This window comes from Agelaius tricolor, unplaced genomic scaffold (assembly GCF_023055355.1).
Source record: "Agelaius tricolor isolate 1412-34295 unplaced genomic scaffold, bAgeTri1.0.p SCAF_28, whole genome shotgun sequence".
In the NCBI taxonomy this organism is placed as follows: Eukaryota; Metazoa; Chordata; class Aves; order Passeriformes; family Icteridae; genus Agelaius; species Agelaius tricolor.
Genome location: NW_027269288.1, coordinates 3,098,750 through 3,117,527, shown reverse-complemented (window position 1 = coordinate 3,117,527; position 18,778 = coordinate 3,098,750). Strand labels below are relative to the sequence as shown.

Here is an 18,778-nt window from a genome sequence, read left to right as displayed (position 1 = left end):
AAAGATGTGTAGATAAATGAAAACATTTTGTATTGATGTGGAGGCTGGAGCTCTGTCAGCCACACACAAACCCTGGCTGAGTTTAAATAAAGTGACGCCTGACTTGCCAACACCACAAAAACAGTGGTAGAGACAATTTTGCAGGATTTTGGTAACTCCCCCATCTCTCTGAGCACGCCCTCTCTTTCCCTCCCAGTTATTCCCAACGGAATTATTAATTAATAATTAATTATTAGTTATTCAGTTATTTAATTCCCCAACTTTTTCCTCACAGCAAATTCATTTATTAAGGGAATCGCAAGCAACACACACTGGGGGCAAAGGTGGAGGGAGAAGGAGGAGGAAGAGGAGGAAGAAAATGAAGAAGAGGCCTGGCTATGGCGCGAAGTGCCACCACTGGAAGGCGAAGGGCCGGCGCTGGACGTTGGTGCCACAGTGCACCTCGCCCAGGCTGCCGTGGTACGAGGACACGTCCTCCAGGAAGCGGCAGCACAGCCCCAGCGGCTCCAGCAGCGCTCGGATCCGCCGCTCCAGGCAGCACTCGCCGCCCGCCACCGGCCCAAACGGCTTGGGGATGCCCAGGTCCCTGCCCAGCACGATCATGGTGACCTGCAGGTGACACCAAGGGCACATTGGTATCAGAATGGGTGACACTGAAATGCTTGGGGACGCCCAGGTCCCTGCCCAGCATGATCATGGTGACCTGCAGGTGACACCGAGGGCACATTGGTATTGGAATGGGTGACACTGAAGGGCTTGGGGATGCCCAGCTCCCTGGCCAGTACGATCATGGTGACCTGCAGGTGACACCAAGGGCACATTGGTATCAGAATGGGTGACACTGAAGGGCTTGGGGATGCCCAGGTCCCTGCCCAGCACGATCATGGTGACCTGCAGGTGACACCAAGGGCACATTGGTATCAGAATGGGTGACACTGAAATGCTTGGGGATGCCCAGGTCAATCATGGTGACCTATGGGGTGACACCAGGGGACAGCAGCATTAGAATGGGTGACACTGAAGGGCTTGGGGATGCCCAGGTCCCTGCCCAGCACGATCATGGTGACTTGCAGGTGACACCAGGGGACATTGGCATCGGAATGGGTGACACTGAAATGCTTGGGGATGCCCAGGTCCCTGCCCAGCACGATCATGGTGACCTGCAGGTGACACCAAGGGCACATTGGTATCAGAATGGGTGACACTGAAGGGCTTGGGGATGCCCAGGTCAATCATGGTAACCTATGGGGTGACACCAGGGGGAATGGGTGACACTGAAGAGCTTGGGGATGCCCAGGTCCCTGCCCAGCATGGTCATGGTGACCTGCAGGTGACACCAAGGGCACATTGGTATTGGAATGGGTGACACTGAAGGGCTTGGGGATGCCCAGCTCCCTGGCCAGTACGATCATGGTGACCTGCAGGTGACACCAAGGGCACATTGGTATTGGAATGGGTGACACTGAAATGCTTGGGGATGCGCAGGTCAATCATGGTGACCTATGGGGTGACACCAGGGGACAGCAGCATTAGAATGGGTGACACTGAAGGGCTTGGGGATGCCCAGGTCCCTGCCCAGCACAATCATGGTGACCTGCAGGTGACACCAAGGGCACATTGGTATCAGAATAGGTGACACTGAAATGCTTGGGGATGCCCAGGTCAATCATGGTGACCTATGGGGTGACACCAGGGGACAGCAGCATTAGAATGGGTGACACTGAAGGGCTTGGGGATGCCCACGTTGATCGTGGTCACTTGTGGGTGACACCAGAGGATGTAGGCATCATAATGGGTGATGCCCAAGTCACTGGCCAGGATGATCATGGTGACCTGCAGGCTGACACCAGCAGTGTTGGGACGGATGAAGCCAAAGGAAAGACACTGATCACCCTCCTCAGTACCACTTTTTGCAGCTGCCCTCCCTCAGGATTCCAAATCCAATAGAATTGTCCCTTTTTTGTCATTAAAACATGCCTCACCCCTTGCAATTTCACCACTTTTTAAAAAAACCCCACTGCAAGCATCACAAAGCCACTAAGCTGTGTTAGACCTATGTTTATCCATGCCTGCCTGGATATATTTGCTTTTGCTAGACATCTGGGGTTTTTTTTGGGGAAAACTTTGGGGAAAACATGCCTCTCAGCTTGCAGTTTCACTGCTTTGAAAGGGTTTTGCCTCAAAACCCTAAAACCACCGAGCTGTGTTAGACCCGTGTTTATCCTGGAGATATTTCCCTTTTCTAGACAGCTGATTTTTCTTTTTCAGGAGAACTTTGGGGACTCATCCTGGCTGACGAAGCTGTTTTTTGGGATGGAGCCAAGGGTGGGAACACCCCCCTGCCCTTACCGTGTTGGGGAAGTAGGGAACAGCTTTTCCCTGCTTGTCCAGCTTGAAGAGGGCTGGCAGGTCGATGATGTCCTCCTCCAGCAAGCCCAGCTCCTTCTTGAGGATATCCCTGTTCCAGTCGATGCAGCGCTGCAGGGGATGGAACAGAGCAGAGAGGGCCCCAAATTCCACCACTCCCAGTGGGGTTTGTGCCACACCAGGGCAGTCCCTGCCAGAAACGGGGGCTGTGACCCGGAGTGTGGGGATTACCTGCACGTACTGGTTCTGCTGCGCCAGGACATCATTGGACAGCACCTTGTTTATGGTCATGCGCTTGGTGTCTGTCCCCGAGTACCCTAAACACGCAAAACGCCCTCAAAATGAAGCAGCGCTGGCAGGAGCCTGGCTTGAGGTGAGGTAAAGAGACAGAGAAAGCCCAAAAAGCCCCAAATCCCAATTTCCTGAGGCTGGGGTGAAAGCTTGGGAAGCTGACAGAAGGAAATCTCTGCCCGTTGGAAAGAGCATTGGACAAGTCCTGTCATTCATTCTCCTGCCCAGGGGAATCTGCTGGATTTCTCCAGAGCATCCCCCTCCCGTGGGGTCACCCCTGCTCTGGGGACAGCCAGGCTCCCACCAGAGGAACCCTTGGAGATACGGAGACCTTCTCCCAACACTGTCATGGATCAAAACCACAATGAAAGGGAAAAAACACGGTTCTAATCTAGGGCGACATGAGAGCTGCCAGCTGTCCTGCTCTGTGCTGGAGCTCCATATCCTTGGAGATACGGAGACCTTCTCCCAACACTGTCATGGATCAAAACCACAATGAAAGGGAAAAAACCTGGTTCTAATCTAGGGTGACACAAGAGCTGCCAGCTGTCCTGCTCTGTGCTGGAGCTCCATGTCCTTGGAGATATGGAGACCTTCTCCCAGCCCCGTCAGGGATCAAAACCACAATGAAATGGAAAAAATCCATTTCTAATCTGGATAGGAGAGCTGCCAGTTGTCCTGCTCCGTGCTGGAGCTCCATATCCTTGGCGATACAGAGACCTTCTCCCAGCCCCATCAGGGGTCAAAACCACAATGAAATGGAAAAAATCCATTTCTAATCTGGATAGGAGAGCTGCCAGTTGTCCTGCTCCGTGCTGGAGCTCCATATCCTTGGAGATACAGAGACCTTCTCCCAACCTCATCAGGGATCAAAATCACAATGCTGCTAATCTGGGGGCACACAAATGCTGCCAGTTGTCCCGCTCCGTGCTGGAGCTCCGCTGGCATTTCCAGAGGCTCCATCCCTGGCAGCAAACATCCCCTCTACGCGGAGGCCCTTATCCCTCCCATCCCACTCACTTTCCTGAAATAGGGCTGGAGGAGGCTGGGGGCGGCGGGCAGGCATCCTGCTGAAGGACACCCAGCGGGGAAATGTCCCCGCGTGGCCCCGGCTGTGCCACCGAGTTCTGTCCCCTTGCCTTTGAACATGGTGGCTTCTCCCTGTCCCTCCTTCTGCTTCTCGCGGAAGAGCCGGTAGCAGGCGGCCGGGCTGGCCAGCAGCATCCGGAATCGCTGCGGGAACACGGCAGGGTCGGCTGCAGCCCTGCAGTGCCCCAGGAATCACTGCTGCAAAACTCAAGCTGAAACTCTTAAAATTGGGAGTCTTTGCTGTTATCTAGTGCCTCGTTTAACCCGGGGAGGGTTTGTGGGCCAAAATATTCCTTTTTTGAACCACCCAGGTCAAGGCTCGATTTCCCTGAGGGAAAAATTTATGTGAGAAGCAGCCAAAGCCATGACAGAGTGAAGAGAAATGATCTGAGAACATGTGGGCATAAATATTCCTTTTTTTTGAGCCCTCCTGGTCAAGGCTTGGTTTCCCTGAGGGAAAAACTCCACATCAGAAGCAGAGAAAACCATGATAGAGGGAAGAGAAGTGTTCTGAAAACGTGGGATATAAATATTCCTTTTGGTTTTTGGTACCATCCTGGTCAAGGCTCGGTTTCCCTGAGGGAAAGATCCATGTCAGAAGCAGGAAAAGCCACAAGAGAGGGAAGAGAAATGTTCTGAAAACCTCTGGGAGATGCTGAGCCACTGTAAACCCCCGGAAATCTTAAGGGTAGAATTTCTTGGATACCTTTGCAGACATCTTTTCCCTTCTATTTGCATTCATTAATAGCCCTGCAAATCCCATTTTTTTATGCTCAGATCCCTCATTTTGGGGTGGGGAATGAAACCCAAGCAAACACTGGCTGGGGGTGCCAAAGGAAGGAGTTCTGGGGTTTTCCCAGAGGGATTGGTGTCCCGAAGGAGGAACCCTGGGGCAGCACGGGGGGTCTGGAGGTACCTTTTTGTCAGAGGTGGGGACAAAGTTGACAAACTCGTTGACATTGCCCACAGCCAGCCAGTCAGAGTAGAGCTCCACGGGGGCCTGGACGCACTGGGCGTAGAGGAAATCCCGCACCAGCCTGGTCATCCTGCGGCCCGCGGATCTGGGGGAGAATTCCCATCAACATCTGCCTGGACACTCAGACTGAGGGGATATTCCCATCAACATCTGCCTGGACACTCAGACTGAGGGGATATTCCCATCAATATCTGCCTGGACACTCAGACTGAGGGGATATTCCCATCAACATCTGCCTGGATATAAATTGCCTCTGAGGTGGAGGAGCTGGGAGCCCCCACCCTGCTCAGGCAGTGTCTGATTGACCCATTACCCCAATTTTGGTGGTGTTTCAGGGCTCTTGTTGAGGCTCTGCTCCCAAATCCGTGTTTTTCCCAAATCTGCATTTCCCCCTCTCTTACGCGGGGAAGCTGCTGCCGATGAGGATCCTTCCCAAGGGATACTCCTTGCCAGCCACGGACACGGGTGGGCTGACCTCCACGTTCCCAAAGGAGTCCAGGCTGGCCGCGGCCTCAAAGAGGGGCTCCTTGTGCACATAGCCGAAACTGGGGCCCTGGGAAAAAGGAAATGCCCTGAGTCCCCACTGCTCCCATGGTGTGATCCTCCTGTGGGGTGGGCGAGGACAGCGATGGTGAGGGGACAGGAAAGGGGACAGGAAAGGGGACAGGAGAAAGGTCTCGGGATAATGGAGCTGCAGGAATAATTGGGACAACCCAGGAGCAGAGCCCAGGCCTGGAGCCAGGGCCAGATCTCCTCTCATCCCACAGCCAAGGTTCCAGTGTCCCCATTAAGCAAGACCAGATCTCCTCAGTTCTCTCACAGCCAAGGTTTAAATGTCTACATTAAACCAAGGTTTAAATGTCCACATTAAGCAGGACCAGATCTCCTCTGTTCTCTCACAGCCAAGGTTTAAACATCCACATTAAGCCAAGGTTTAATTGTCCACATTGAGCAGGACCAGATTTCCTCTATTCTCCCCAGCCAAGGTTTGAGTATCCACATTGAGCAGGACCAGATCTCCTCTGTTCTCCCCAGCCAAGTTTTAAGTGTCTCCATTAAGCCAGGCCAGATCTTCTCTGTTCTCTCTAGCCAAGGTTTAAATGTTCACATTAAGCCAAGGTTTAAGTGTCCACATTAAGCTAATCAAGCAGCCCTGAGCCAAGTTCCTGGCTGGCTCTGGGAGGGAGGTGAACTCCAGCCCCTGAGGGTGACTCTTCCCTGGGCTAAGAGCCACCCCGAGGGCTGCACGGCACTTAAATCCCACTTAAGGCCTGATTTCCAGGATTTACCCTATCTGGGATTGGAGGAGCTGTGTGTGCAGGGGTAATTAGCACTGGGCTCTGTGTGCCAAAGCCCGAGGGAGTGTTAAAAACAGGGCAAAACCTGCAGGGATGGGACCAAAATCCAACTTTGCCCGCTCTCCGGTTGGAGTCGACGCAGGCCCGGAGTGCACAGCAGCCCCTGGGGTGAGATCGGGTGTCCGTGAGGTTTGAGTTAAATCCCAGTCACTTATCAGGGCTGGGTTTCCATGGGGATAACCCAAATATACAGGTCAGGAAAAGTGAGCAGGGAGAGCTGGGGGTGCTTCCGCTCAGAAATTCCCATTTTAAACCCAGGGTGTTTGGAGACACTGGGGCAGAGGGAGCACAGCTTTCCCTGAGGCTCCCTGTGCATTTTTGGGGTGCATTTCTGGGGGATGGCCGGGATCAGATCCCTTTTTCTCTGGGTTCTAAGGGAGAGCCTGAGCACCAACCACCTGCTCCTGACTAATTTCAGTTTAATAAAACCACGGAGCCCGCCTGGTTTCAACTGTCAGGGCTCTGGTTCATCCCAGGTTTGCGGGTCACATCCAAGTCCTATCAGTTCCACACTGATTTTGAGGGGATAATTCCCTCCCGTCTCCTTTTTCCCTGGCATGGGCTTCCAGGGGCTCAGGGCTTGACCCGTGCCCATGGCGTTGGGCTAAGTATTCCTAGCTGGAAAATGAGATTGGAAAGGTCGGGCTGGGGATTAGGGCAGGCTTCAAAGCAGAAATTGGAGGATAATGTGTTAGCAGCTCCCAAGGCTGAAATTGCTGCCCTAAATATGAAGCAGAGCAATTCCTAAAGAGGGCAGATCCCCACGCTGCCCGGCGGATTCGCTGGATGAATCCAGGACTGGATGTTCCCATGCCAGGCATGAGAAACGATGGATTTCAGTGTTCCCCAAAGCCCCCAGCCTTCTCCAAAGGGACAAAAGCTGGGATTTGTCCTTGTCTCCTGTTCCTGCCAGGGCTGAGGCTGCTCCAGCACCCGGCTGGGAGTTGGGGACAGTGACTCCGTGGCTGCCTGGGGTGTTCTGCCCTTCCCCAGTGCGGTATCTCCAAGGGATCACCCAATCCAGCTTTTTTCCATGCTGGGCTCTCCCCAAACGCCCCATCCCAGACTTGCCCTGGCCCTTTTCCTCAGCCAAGGAGCCCACAGGGATGTTCCTGGCGCTGGCTGCATCCCCTTCTCCTCCGAAGAAGTAAACTGACCCTCTCCTGCTTCCCTTCCCTCTCCTGCTTGGAAGGTGCCGGGTATTACCAGGCACTGAGAGGAAAGGAAAGAGCAGCCTGTCCTGGGATGCTCGAGGGGCAGAAATCCCATCCCAGAGCTCGGCTGGAGCCTTTCACTCCCAGGGGTGCCGGCTCCTCCTTTCCCCCTGGGTCAGAGGTTTCCCGGAGGGCTGGGATTGGGTGAGGCTGGAGGAGGGATGAGGGGGTGAGGCTGGGGCTGGGTGGGAGGGAATCTCCATGTAGAGCTGCTCTGCTCTCATTTTCCAGGCAATCCCATACACGGAGCCGAGGGCAAGGAGGATTTGGGAAATGGGAACGTGGGCTGGGCATGACCCCTGGGAGCTGCTCCACAGGGAACGCCGGGAACACAGGGAACCTTCCCTCACCAGCAGCTCCTTGACGGGGAGTTGCTCCATCCCTCTCTCCCGAGGGGAGTCCAGCACCACTGGGAAGCTCTTGTGCGGAGCCTGGGTGTAGCCGAGCTCGATCTCATCCTGAGGAAGAGAGGAAATCCCACCTGGGGCACCAGCAGGGAAGGGTTTTCCCGGTTTTTGGAGCCCCCCTACCTGCATCCAGCGGTCCCCGCGGTTGATGTAGCCGAAGCAAACCTTCAGCTTGCAGCCGGCCTTGGCCACCAGGCTCTGGATCTCCTTGGTGAACAGGTAGTTGTCCTTCATGCTGGAGGAAAGGATGGAAAGGATGGAAATTCCCTGTTCCCAGCCCATCCCAGGGCTGGTGGGGCTGGGGAAGCACCGCCTGTACCTGAACACCAGGAGGTTCACTGGGGCCAGGGTGTTGGGGGTCATGATCCACGGTGCCACCCGGAACACCACGGTGTCCGTGAAGATCGGCGAGTGAGGGATGCCCTGAGGGAGCCAAGCAGAAATCAGGGACATTCCCCACACCATTCCCCCCAAACACCCTCCCCTGAGGCCATTTTTGGGATCGGTTAATGGGATCACCCTCCGTTCTGGCACTATCCCAATCTGCTGGGTGCAGCCTCCCATCTGCCCCATTCCCAGGAGTTCCCGGAGTTCCTGACCTCGGTCAGTGGCTCCAGGAGGCTGAGGTGGATGGACACCAGCCCCGAGAAGGTCTCGTCGGGGAAGCGCAGCCCCTCCACGAAGAAGTGGAGCTCGGCGGCCCCGCCAGGGTAGGGCATGGCGTGGAACAGCTTCCTGCGGCCCAGCACCTGCACGTAGCGCTGCCCGAAGAAGGGATCTGCGGGAAAACGGGAAAGCCGCAGGTTTATCGGGATTCCCGCCTGTTTCCTGGGGATTCCCGCCCGTTTCCTGGGGATTCCCGCCTGTTTCCTCGGGATTCCTGCCTCCTTCCTTGGGATTCAAGCCTCTTTCCTCAGGATTCCCGCCTGTTTGTTTTCTCGGGATTCCAGCTTATTTCCTTGGGATTCCCGCCTCTTTCCTAGGGATTCCTGCCTGTTTCCTCAGGATTCCTGCCTGTTTGTTTCCTAGGGATTCCTGTCTCTTTCTTTGGGATTCCCGCCTGTTTCCTGGGGATTCCTGCCTCTTTCCTCAGGATTCCCACCTCTTTCCTTGGGATTCAAGCCTCTTTCCTCAGGATTTCCGCCTGTTTGTTTTCTCGGGATTCCAGCTTATTTCCTTGGGATTCCTGCCTCTTTCCTAGGGATTCCTGCCTGTTTGTTTCCTCAGGATTCCTGTCTCTTTCCTCGGGATTCCTGCCTGTTTGTTTCCTAGGGATTCCTGTCTCTTTCTTTGGGATTCCTGCCTGTTTCCTCAGGATTCCTGCCTGTTTCTTTGGGATTCAAGCCTCTTTGCTTGGGATTCCTGCCTCTTTGTTTCCTCAGGATTCCTGCCTTCTTCCTGAGGATTCCCACCTCTTTCCTCGGGATTCCTACCTGTTTGTTTCCTCGGGATTCCTGCCTGTTTCCTCAAGATTCCCTCCTTTTTCCTCGGGATTCCTGCCTGTTTCCTCAGGATTCCTGCCTCTTTCTTCAGGATTCCTGCCTGTTTGTTTCCTCAGGACTCCTGCCTCTTTCCTTGGGATTCCCGCCTGTTTCCTCAGGATTCCTGCCTCTTTCTTCAGGATTCCTGCCTGTTTGTTTCCTCAGGACTCCTGCCTCTTTCCTCGGGATTCCTGCCTGTTTGTTTCCTTGAGCAAGGAACTCCAACACTCCTGCTGTGCCCGAGGAGACAGGGCTGGGTTTCCATGGGGATAACCCAAATATACAGGCCAGGAAAAGTGGGCTTTTTTCTGCTTCCCCTCAGAAATTCCCTTTTTAAACCCAGTCTGGAGACACTGGGGTAGAGGGAGCACAGCTTTCCCTGAGGCTCCCCGTGCATTTTTGGGGTGCATTTCTGGGGGATGGCTGGGATCAGATCCCTCAGATCTCAGAGGAGATCCAGCTGTGAGAGGCGCCTTGAAGCAGGAGTTGAGGGGCTTGGAATTTTGTCATGGACAGGAGGGATGAGGGAAAATGTCTCAGCCTTTCCTTGGGTGGAGCAGGCTTGGGAAGGGTTCTCATGGAGTTTCTGCTCCTCCACAGGAGGACAGTGCCCCAAACTCTCCCTCCATGGAGGGACGAGCCTGAGCTCCATCATGGCACATTCCTGGCTGGGTGAGGGATTTCATTCCCGGAAAATAAATCCCAGTGCCACAGTGATGAATGAGGAGGGGGTGTGCTCTGGAGTGTGCTGCCAGCATGGGTAAAGCAGCTGGGAGACCCCCACTTCAACACCCCAGCCCTGCTGGCAATGGGAATGATTCCATTTTCTGAAAACATCACAATTTGTCTATCCATCCTTATTTTTAATGGAAATTATTCCATTTTATGAAAAACCATCCCAATTTATCTCTCTACCCCCTCTTTGTTTAACCCACCAGGAGTAAGAAACACTGAGGAGGCAGGAACCAAAAAGAGAAATAATTTAAAAGCAGAGAAAAAAAGAAAGAAACCACGTGAAGTTTGCAGCAGTGGGCTCTGTTTCCCAGCACTTCCTGAGATTTATTCTCCCTCTTTTTACCCCAAAACAGAGCCAGCAGCTGGAGCTGCCTGGGCAGGGACGGCCTCACGTCCCCGGGCTCTCCTGGGAGCTGGGAGATGGAGCTGAACTCACCCAGTGGGAGGGAAATGAGCCAAAAGCAGCTTCTCTTTCACCATTTTCATTTCCCAGCTCCCACAGCTGAGGATTTCAGGTCTCGGGGAGCTAAACAAATGTTATTTATGTTTAAATCCTCCTTTTCTTAAACCCACACTGGGCTGCTTGCTGCCACCCCTTTGCTGTGTGCCTTTGTGTCCCCCTCCCTCTGCTTGTCCATCCCCAGAGTTTTCCACAGGATGAGAAGAGGGAAAAATGTGGGGAAAATGGGGGAAAGATGGGGAAGAGGCACTGGGGACATGGTGTGAGGAGCCTGGAGAGGACAAGGTCGGAGATGGGAAGGAAAGGGCTTGTGGGGACCTCAAAATCATCAAAGAGGAGGAGGAAAGGGAAGACAAAGCAGGGGAAAAGGAGGAAAAGGAAGAGGAGGAAAGGAAGGAAGGGGAAGAGGAGAAGAGGAAGAAGAGGAAAAGGAGAAAATGAAGATGGGGCAGAGGAGGAAGGGGCAGAAAAGGAAGGGGAGAGAAAGAAGGGGAAGAGGAGAAGGAGGAAAAGGAAGAAGAGGAAAAGGAGAAAGAGGGAGAGAAAGGGGCAGAGGAGGAAGAGGCAGAGCAGGAGGCGAGGAAGGCCTTACTCTGCACATGGAAGACCCCAACTTTGTCGGCGTCACTGACAGAAATGGAGAGGACGATTTCATAGCCCCGGGGGAGGCGCTGGGGCCCCTCTGTCCTCAGCACCATCTGAGCCATGTCCAGCAAATCTGGGGGGAAACGAAGCAAATCGGGTGGGGGTCTCCATGTTTCCTCCCGGGGTTTGCATCTCCATCCCAAGACACCAGCCCAGGCACCCTGGCAAACCAGAGCTGGTGCCTCGTGGGCTGTGACCCAGATGCCCTTTTCCCATCCCTTCTCCCTGCCCTCCCTGGCACGGCTGGGCTGTGACCTCGGACCGCTGCCGGGCCCGGCTCCGCGTGGGTTGGGTTTTCCAGGAATGGGTGGGTGGATCCCTGGCTGCTGGCCTCGCGCCTCACCCCGCACTCCTCTCACCTGTGTGGAGCATCCCCGGCCCGCGCCGTGCCAGCCCTGGAACCTCAGCCCTTCCCCGGACCGGCTGCCGTGCCCTTCCCGGCTCCAGTGGGTTGGCGTGGCGTTAATTCCACCGAAATTCCCACGTGGGAAGCTTGCTCAGCAGCTGGTGGGGAGCAGCTGGGTCCTGGGCTGGGTCCCTCCCAGGAAAGGTCACAGAGAGGGGATGATGGAGATTTTGGGGACAGGGCATTTGGGGAGCCGTTACCTTCTTTGTTGAACACCTGCTCGCTGTCGCAGTCGGAGGGCGGGATGAAGGGGAACTCCTTGTCACAGCTGACCAGCAGGATGGCCCCGTGTCCCTCTGGTCCCCAGGCCCAGCTTGCCTAAAGCACCCCTGGGGCTCAGCGGGCTCAGGACCCACCAAGCCCGTGGATTTTCTGTAGATGGGGGAGGCCGGGTACCTTGTTGGGGCTGTTCTTTTCCACCACTCCATCCCGATCCGCGTCCACATCCAGGGAGATCCCTTGGGGGACAGAGCTGCCTCATCCCAGGCACGGCGAGGGGATTGGGTGCCAGACCCCCAGAGCCAGCAGATCTGGGTTTGCTGTCCCCAGCCCTGCCCTCCTCCAGGCATGAGGGGACAGGGATGGGCTCCCGGAGCTCCGGACTCACCGACGCCGGTGAGGAACACCCCGGCCTGGTTGATGGGCTTCCCTCCCTCTGCGTAAAAGCTGACGGTGACCTGCAAACCCCAAACCCTGCATTGGGGCAGGATGTTCTCCCTCCATGGAGGTCCCGCTCCCGGGATCCCTCTCCTCACCTTGTTGTCGTTGACCTCGGAGCTGGCCCGGCTCATGCTGAACCTCAGCACCGTCCCCTCCTCCAGCGGCCACCGCGCGCCGGTGCCGGACACGGCCTCGGGCTCGGCGCGGCCACGGAACAGCACGTCCACGCTGACCCCTTCCGTGTGCTTCACGCCAAAGGCCACGGCCCCGGCGGGGGCCGCCCTGCCAGAAACACCCGGAATTCTCAGGGATGTGCAGGGCCAGCACGGCGTTCCCACCGGGATTCATTCCACTGCCCTGAGCGCGGCCAAGACTGGGCACGCCGGCGTCTCCACGCTCACCGCCGGCACCTTCCTGCCCTGCTCCTGCCTGGGAACTGGAATTTACCTGGGTTTAGGCCCGGCTTAGCCCCGTGAGGGTTTGCAGCCATCGCTGTGGATAAGGATCTGTAATAATCCCGACCAGCCTGGGTTCTCACTTCCATGGAGAAATCCCGGTTCATTTTCCAGCATGGTGTTTAACAGCTCCTCAAAACACCGCAGCCATGCCCCGAGAGGCTCTTCCATGGGAAACTCTCATTTTTGGGGGATTTTATCCAGCCCCAAAGCTGCCAGTGCTGCCCTGCTCCCAGTCCAATGTGCCCTTGCTCTTCCCCTCTCCTTTTCCTGAATTTCCCTGCCTTTCCAGGTTATTATTTTTGGGCTCTTTGCCCCACACCCAAGACCTCGCGTTGATCAGGTTTCTCGGATGCCGCCGGTCCCACCAAACCCGCACCCTTGGCGAGGGGGGAGGAAATCCGAGCGCTCCTTTGCTCCCGCCTGGGTGTTCCTTAAATCCTTCAATTGCTTTTAATTACACATGGAAAAACTGGTTTGGTTTCCTGGTTTCTTGGATCTGGGGATCCCGCTGGGAAGGGATTTGGCCTGGAGAGGTGCCAGGGGAGCTGGAGCTGCACTGCTTGGCTTGACTGTCGAGGCTGGGATTTGCAACAGCAGCAGCAACCAGAATTGAGCCTGGAATTAGCTTTTCACCTTCTTTCTCCCTTGGGGGGAACAATTATCCTGAAGTTCAGTGTTGGGTTTGTTTTAGGGAAGCGGGGTTGGCGCTGTGGGGATTTCCCACTTTCCCAAGGTTTTGGTCAAGAGGTTTTGTGTTCTTCCCTTACTTTGCAGTCCCTCCCCAGCCTCTTGCTCATCTCTCTGCTCTCCTCACCTCCATGAGGTGCCCCTGGATCTGCTGAGCCCAGTGGGTCAGACCCACCCTGGGCTGGGGTAAATACAGGGGTGCTCAAAGTTTTCCAGGGATTTGTGCAGCTCTGCAAAGCCCAGGGAGGGTTTTGCCCACAAATTGCATCAAAACGGTGTCGGGGCTGTGGGGTTTGGTAAAGCAGAAGGGAAAACAAAAAGCAGGGATTCCCAGAGGGATAAACAGGAGGGAAAGGTGAGGAGGAAGGTGAAGGTGGAGGAGGAGAGGAAGTTTTGGGGGTCCCACTCATCTATGGACATCAGTGTGGCTGCCCCAGAAGCTCTGGGGTTTGGGAAAGCAGGAGGAAAAAGGACGAGCAGGGATTCCCAGAGGGAAAAACAAGGGGAAAAGCAAGGAGAAAGGTGGAGGAGGAAAGGAAATTTTGGGGGTCCCTCTCACCTATGGACATTGGTGTGGATGTGGCTGCCCAGCAGCTCTGGGGTTTGGGAAAGCAGGAGGAAAAAGGAGGAGCAGGGATTTGTAGGAGGGAAGATGAGGAGCAGGGATTCTCAGAAGGGAAAATGAGGAGCAGGAATTTGCAGGAGGAAAAGCAGGGGGGAAGGTGGAGCAGGAGGAGGAGGAGGAAGGGAAGTTTTGGGGTCCCTCTCACCCGAAGACGTCGGCGCGGACGTGGCCGCCCAGCACGCACAGGGCCTCGATGCGGTTCCCGTGCTGCAGCCGCAGCGTGCGGGGCTCCCCCGGCATCTCCCCGGCCATGGGCACCGGCACCGGCCCCGGGAGCTGCCCCGCGGAGCCCTCGCGGCCGCTGCTGCTCCTTCCCCCGGCCCGGCCGCCCTCCTCCTCCTCGCGGGGCTGGCGGGGCTGGGATGGCAATGGGAGCGAGGGGGCGGCTGGGCTGGACCTGTGAGACCTCTGAAAGTGATCCGGGGGAGGGAGGGACAGGGGGGGATGGACGGGGATGGACGGGGATGGACAGGGAGGGATGGACAGAGATGGACAGGGAGGGAGGGATGGACAGGGTGGGAGGGCAGGGATGGACAGAGATGGACAGGGAGGGATGGACAGAGATGGACAGGGAGGGCAGCTGGCCCCAGCCCTGGGCAAGGAGCTCCCCCAGCTGTCCCCAGCTCCCGGTCCCTCCTCACCTCCCTGACCCCAGCCTGGGATCCCCAACGCGGATTTGCGGCATTTTGGGACCTGGCCGCATCCCTGGGGTGCACTTCACCCTCTCCTTCTGCTCTCTAGGGAAAATCCCTGCGTGCTCCCGCTTTCCCAGCCCTGAGGCAAGAGCAGAACTCTCCTTTTTTTTTCCCCTGCTCATTTTCAAAGGGAAGCTGGGAGCAGTGGCTGCGGAAGGGAGCTCGGAGCTGGTTTGTTCCCCCCGGGCCGCTCCGGAGCGCGTCAGGAGCGGTTCCCGCCCACGCGGGGTTTGCATCGTTTGTGAACACCCAGCTAAATATTCATTTTCCAGCCCAAACTGCTGCCCCAGATTCTGGAAGCCACAAGCAATTAGCGAGCAGCAGCAGAGCTCAGGAGGATGTTCCTTCTTTCCATCCCTCTCGGGCTTCCCTTTTCCAGCCCCAGCTTCCCTCCACGGCAATGGAAGTCCCTGGGATTCATAGGGATCATCCCCACGCTGCCATTCCCCCGTGGAAAAACAGAATGGTGTGGGATTTAAAGCCCTTCCAGCCCAAATCATTCTGGGATTGTGCTGGGGAATATCCTGGATGGATATTCAGGCCAGGAGCTGGGACATTCAGGGCTAGCTCCACGTGGGAATCTGATCTAAATTGAGATAATTATCATTGGAATTGGGATCATTTCCATTGGAATTGAGGGATGGGAAGGGCTGGGGAATGGATATTCCTGGATTTTTCAGGGATCATCCTCCCCCTGGAATCTCCCCATGGAATGAGGGGGAATGGGATGGGATTTAAAGCCCTTCCAGCCCAAATATTTCCAGGATTGTGCAACAGAATATCCCGGATGAGCATCCGGGCCAGGAGCTGGGAAGTTCAGGGCTGGGAAAACAGGGAATCTGAGTTAATCGAGACCATTTCCACTGGATTTGGGATCATTTCATTGGAATTCGGTTTTTCCATGGATTTGTCCCGCGGCTGTGCCGGGAGCCGGAGGGATCCCGGTTTATCCCTGGATCTGTCTCGCGGTTTCCCGGTGAATCCCGAGGCGCTCCGAGGATTCCCGGGGGTTTTTAACGCCCAGACCGGACCGGGAGCTTCTGTGCCCGAACCTCCCTCTGCCGGGACAGCGCTGCCCGCCCGGATTCCCAGGAGCCGGGAGCAGATCCCAGCCCGGAGCTTGGGAGCGGCCCCCGCGCTCCATTCCCGAGGTTTTCCCGGAGCTGGAGCTCGGGGATTTGCTCACTCCGGGTGCCCGGGGGTCGTTCCGGCTCCGCGCTGCAGGCTCGGAATTCCGGGGGTGGGAGGGGAACGTTCCCCGCAGCGCTCCGGGCTGACCTTTCGCCTTCGGGAGGTGCCAACAGGTGCCCGTGCCAGGCCGGGCGCTGCCCGCTCCTGCCGGGAATTCGGGAATTCGGGAATTCGGGATGGAGGCGCTGGGGCAGAGCCGGGGCTGGGCTGGGGCAGAGCTGGGGCTTTTCGCTATTCTGCTTTTCCAGGACGCTTCGCTCTGGGATCGGCAGCTCCGGAGCCTCCCTGCGTGCAGCCGCCTTGGTCTGGGGCAGAGGAAGGGACGGAGCGAGTTTTGGGGTGCTTGGGCATTCCGAGTGTTTTCCACGCTCCACACCAACCCAAATTCTGGGTTTTCCCAGAATTTTTTCCCGCCCCCGAATCTGCCTCCTGCTCTTTTTCCCTGGCTCCCAGACGGGATGGGGGATGCTTCAGCCAAAAAAAAACCCTAAAGAAATCTAAAGCAAACCTAAAGAAACCCTAAAAAATCTAAAGAAACCGTAAAGGAAACTCTTAAGAAACCCTTCAGGAGCCTCAAGCCCTGCCGAGCCCGGCGGGGTTTGATAACTGGTTCGATGTCTCGCCCTGCTCAGGTAATTAGGCTGACACGGCTCGTAAAGGTTCCTGCCTGCAATTCTGCATGCAGAGTAATTAACCAGCTGTAATTAACAAGCTGTAATTATCGGCTTAGAGAGATTATCGAACTTTCCTTGGCAGAGTGGTGCTGCAGGATGGGCGAGGAGCAACGCCCCGGAGGGATCCGACTGTTCCTGGGGGCGTTCGGGGGGCTTGGGATGGACTGGGATTGGGGAAAAGAGCCTGGGATTGGGGGAAAACTGGAATTGGGGCAAGAAAGAGTCTGGGATTGGGGAAAAGGGGATTGGGGAAAAGGGGCTGGGACTAGGGAAGGAAAGAGGTTGGGGTTGGGGAAAAGAGGCTGGGATTGGGGGAAAACTGGAATTGGGGCAAGAAAGAGTCTGGGATTGAGGAAGGTGGCTGGGACTGGGGAAGGACAGAGTCTGGGTTTGGGGCAAAGCCAAAGGCACCCCCAGAGCAGGCTGCCCAAGCTCCCTGTGTGATGGACAGGCGGGATCCGTCTGTCATGTGCCACTTTCCCAGGACAGGCTGTAATTAGGGAGAAGCGCTGAGCTCCAGCCGCGCCGGGTGGCTCCAAACCCTGCTGTCCCCGAGCACGGCCCGTCGGAGCCGATGGCAGCTGCAGGAGGAAGAGGAGGGAGCGCAGGTTCCGCCCAAACCCTGCCGGTGCTTGGGGCTGGGCGAGATCCGCAGTGGCTCAGAATGGGCTGGGACTGAGCTGCAAAACCCACCCGGCCCCGGAAGGTTTGGGCCCTCCTGCCCAGGGGTGCGATCCCGCTGGATTTTGGGGAGCACTGAGGCCCCAGCTCCTGCTGAGCTCCCCTCCCCAGAGTGCCCCAATCCCGCTGTCCCAGCCCCAGGTGTGCTCCCGTACAGCCCCAGGTGTGTTCCTGTCCATCCCTCGGCCCAAACCAGCCGAGCAGGCTCGGGACACAGCCCCAGCCCCTGCCCAGTATAAACCAGTGCAACCAGCAGCCTCCAGTGGGGAGCCCGCCCCTCTGGGGCCACTCCACCATTCCAGCTCCCAGTCCAGGGATCGACCAGGGCTTGTGCTTCCAGGAAGGCCTGGAGAGCCAACACCATTCCCAGCAGGAGTTTGGGTGGTGCTGAGATGTGGAAAATGGGTTTTTATCCAAAATCTCCAGCGAGTGAGGCCTGGGAGAGCCTGGAAATGACACCAGCATTCCCTGCTGGAGCATCCTGGCTGCTCCTCTGGGCCCCTCTAATTCCTGAAGCTGTTCTGGGGCATGAGACACAGAGCTGGGGGTGGTTGCTGCAGTTTAAGTGGGAGGGAGCCCTTTCCTGGAGCCCTTTCCCAGATCCCATTCCTGGAGCCTGGCTGGGCTCATCCCAGCAGTTTGATCCCACAGGGAATTCCCTGCTCTGGCAGCTGAGGATGTGCAGCTCAGTGCAGTGCTGGCCCGGGCTCCTCTGAGCCCTGCCCGGCTCCCCTGGGCCTTTTCCTGCTGCTCCCCATGGGGGTTTGGCCCTTCCCAGCCCTCTCCTTCCTATTCCCTGTCCCAAACACATCCTGACCTTCTCATTCCCCGTTCCCAATACATCCCATCCTTCCCATTCCCTGTCCCAAACACATCCCATCATTCCCATTCCCTGTGCTGAGTACATCCCATCCTTCCCATTCCCTGTCCCAAACACATCCCATCATTCCCATTCCCTGTGCTGAGTACATCCCATCCTTCCCATTCCCTGTCCCAAACACATCCCACCCCATTCCCTGAGGATGAGCCGTTGGAATTCTAGATGCTGAGACCTTTAAACTTTTGTACTACAAACTCTAACTCAAGGAAACACTGCATTTAACCTAAAGCTGAAAAGAAAGCTTCCAAAATTTAATAACACTAAGATTATGAGTGTGCAGTTAATTAAAAGTGTATAATATCACAGAGTAGGAAACTTAAAATTTAAAGTTTTGAAATATAGTAATATTTATAAAGTAAAATAAAAGGGACCCTCTGGAGCAGGCAGGGCTCCCTCCCTCCCACTCCAGCCAGGTTTCCCCGCTCCCAGGCAGGCAAATCCTCTGGGATGGGATGGCCTGGAGAGTGATGGATATCTGTGGTACAGCTTCCAGCAAAGGGGATCCTTCCCGTGGGACCTTGGCCTGGAAACCTCCATTCCCCTGGAGCTCGAGGTCCAAGTGAGACACGGAGGAGGTTGAGTTTCCTTGGGAAGTCTCTGGTTGTTGGCTGTTGGTGTTTTCCCCTTCCCCGCCTGCCCCATAACCAGTTCTCCCTGCCTGTCCCTCCCGTCCTTGGGATGGTTGGGATGGGAAGGACCGGCCTGAGCAAACATTTCCTTTTGTTCAGCTGTACTCAGGCATGGCCCTGCTGCTGCAGCTGGGGCTGTGACTCACACGGCCCAGAGAGGCCGGCTGGA

The 18,778-nt window shown here is 56.2% G+C and overlaps 1 protein-coding gene across 1 annotated transcript; it reads right to left on the bottom strand.

Moving 5' to 3' along the window:
• Positions 1-261: 261 nt before the first annotated feature.
• LOC139600758 (protein-arginine deiminase type-2-like) lies at positions 262-14,114 on the bottom strand. The gene is made up of 16 exons (XM_071449193.1): positions 14,005-14,114; positions 12,185-12,371; positions 12,037-12,106; positions 11,826-11,887; positions 11,630-11,747; positions 10,971-11,096; positions 8,302-8,480; positions 8,022-8,125; positions 7,826-7,937; positions 7,646-7,753; positions 5,125-5,276; positions 4,664-4,808; positions 3,798-3,891; positions 2,599-2,684; positions 2,350-2,478; positions 262-609 (listed from the first exon to the last, which is right to left on the bottom strand). The coding sequence occupies exons 1-16, from the start codon at positions 14,109-14,111 to the stop codon at positions 376-378; spliced, it is 2,013 nt and encodes a 670-aa protein (XP_071305294.1). The 5' UTR covers positions 14,112-14,114; the 3' UTR covers positions 262-375.
• Between the last annotated feature and the right edge of the window lie 4,664 nt (positions 14,115-18,778).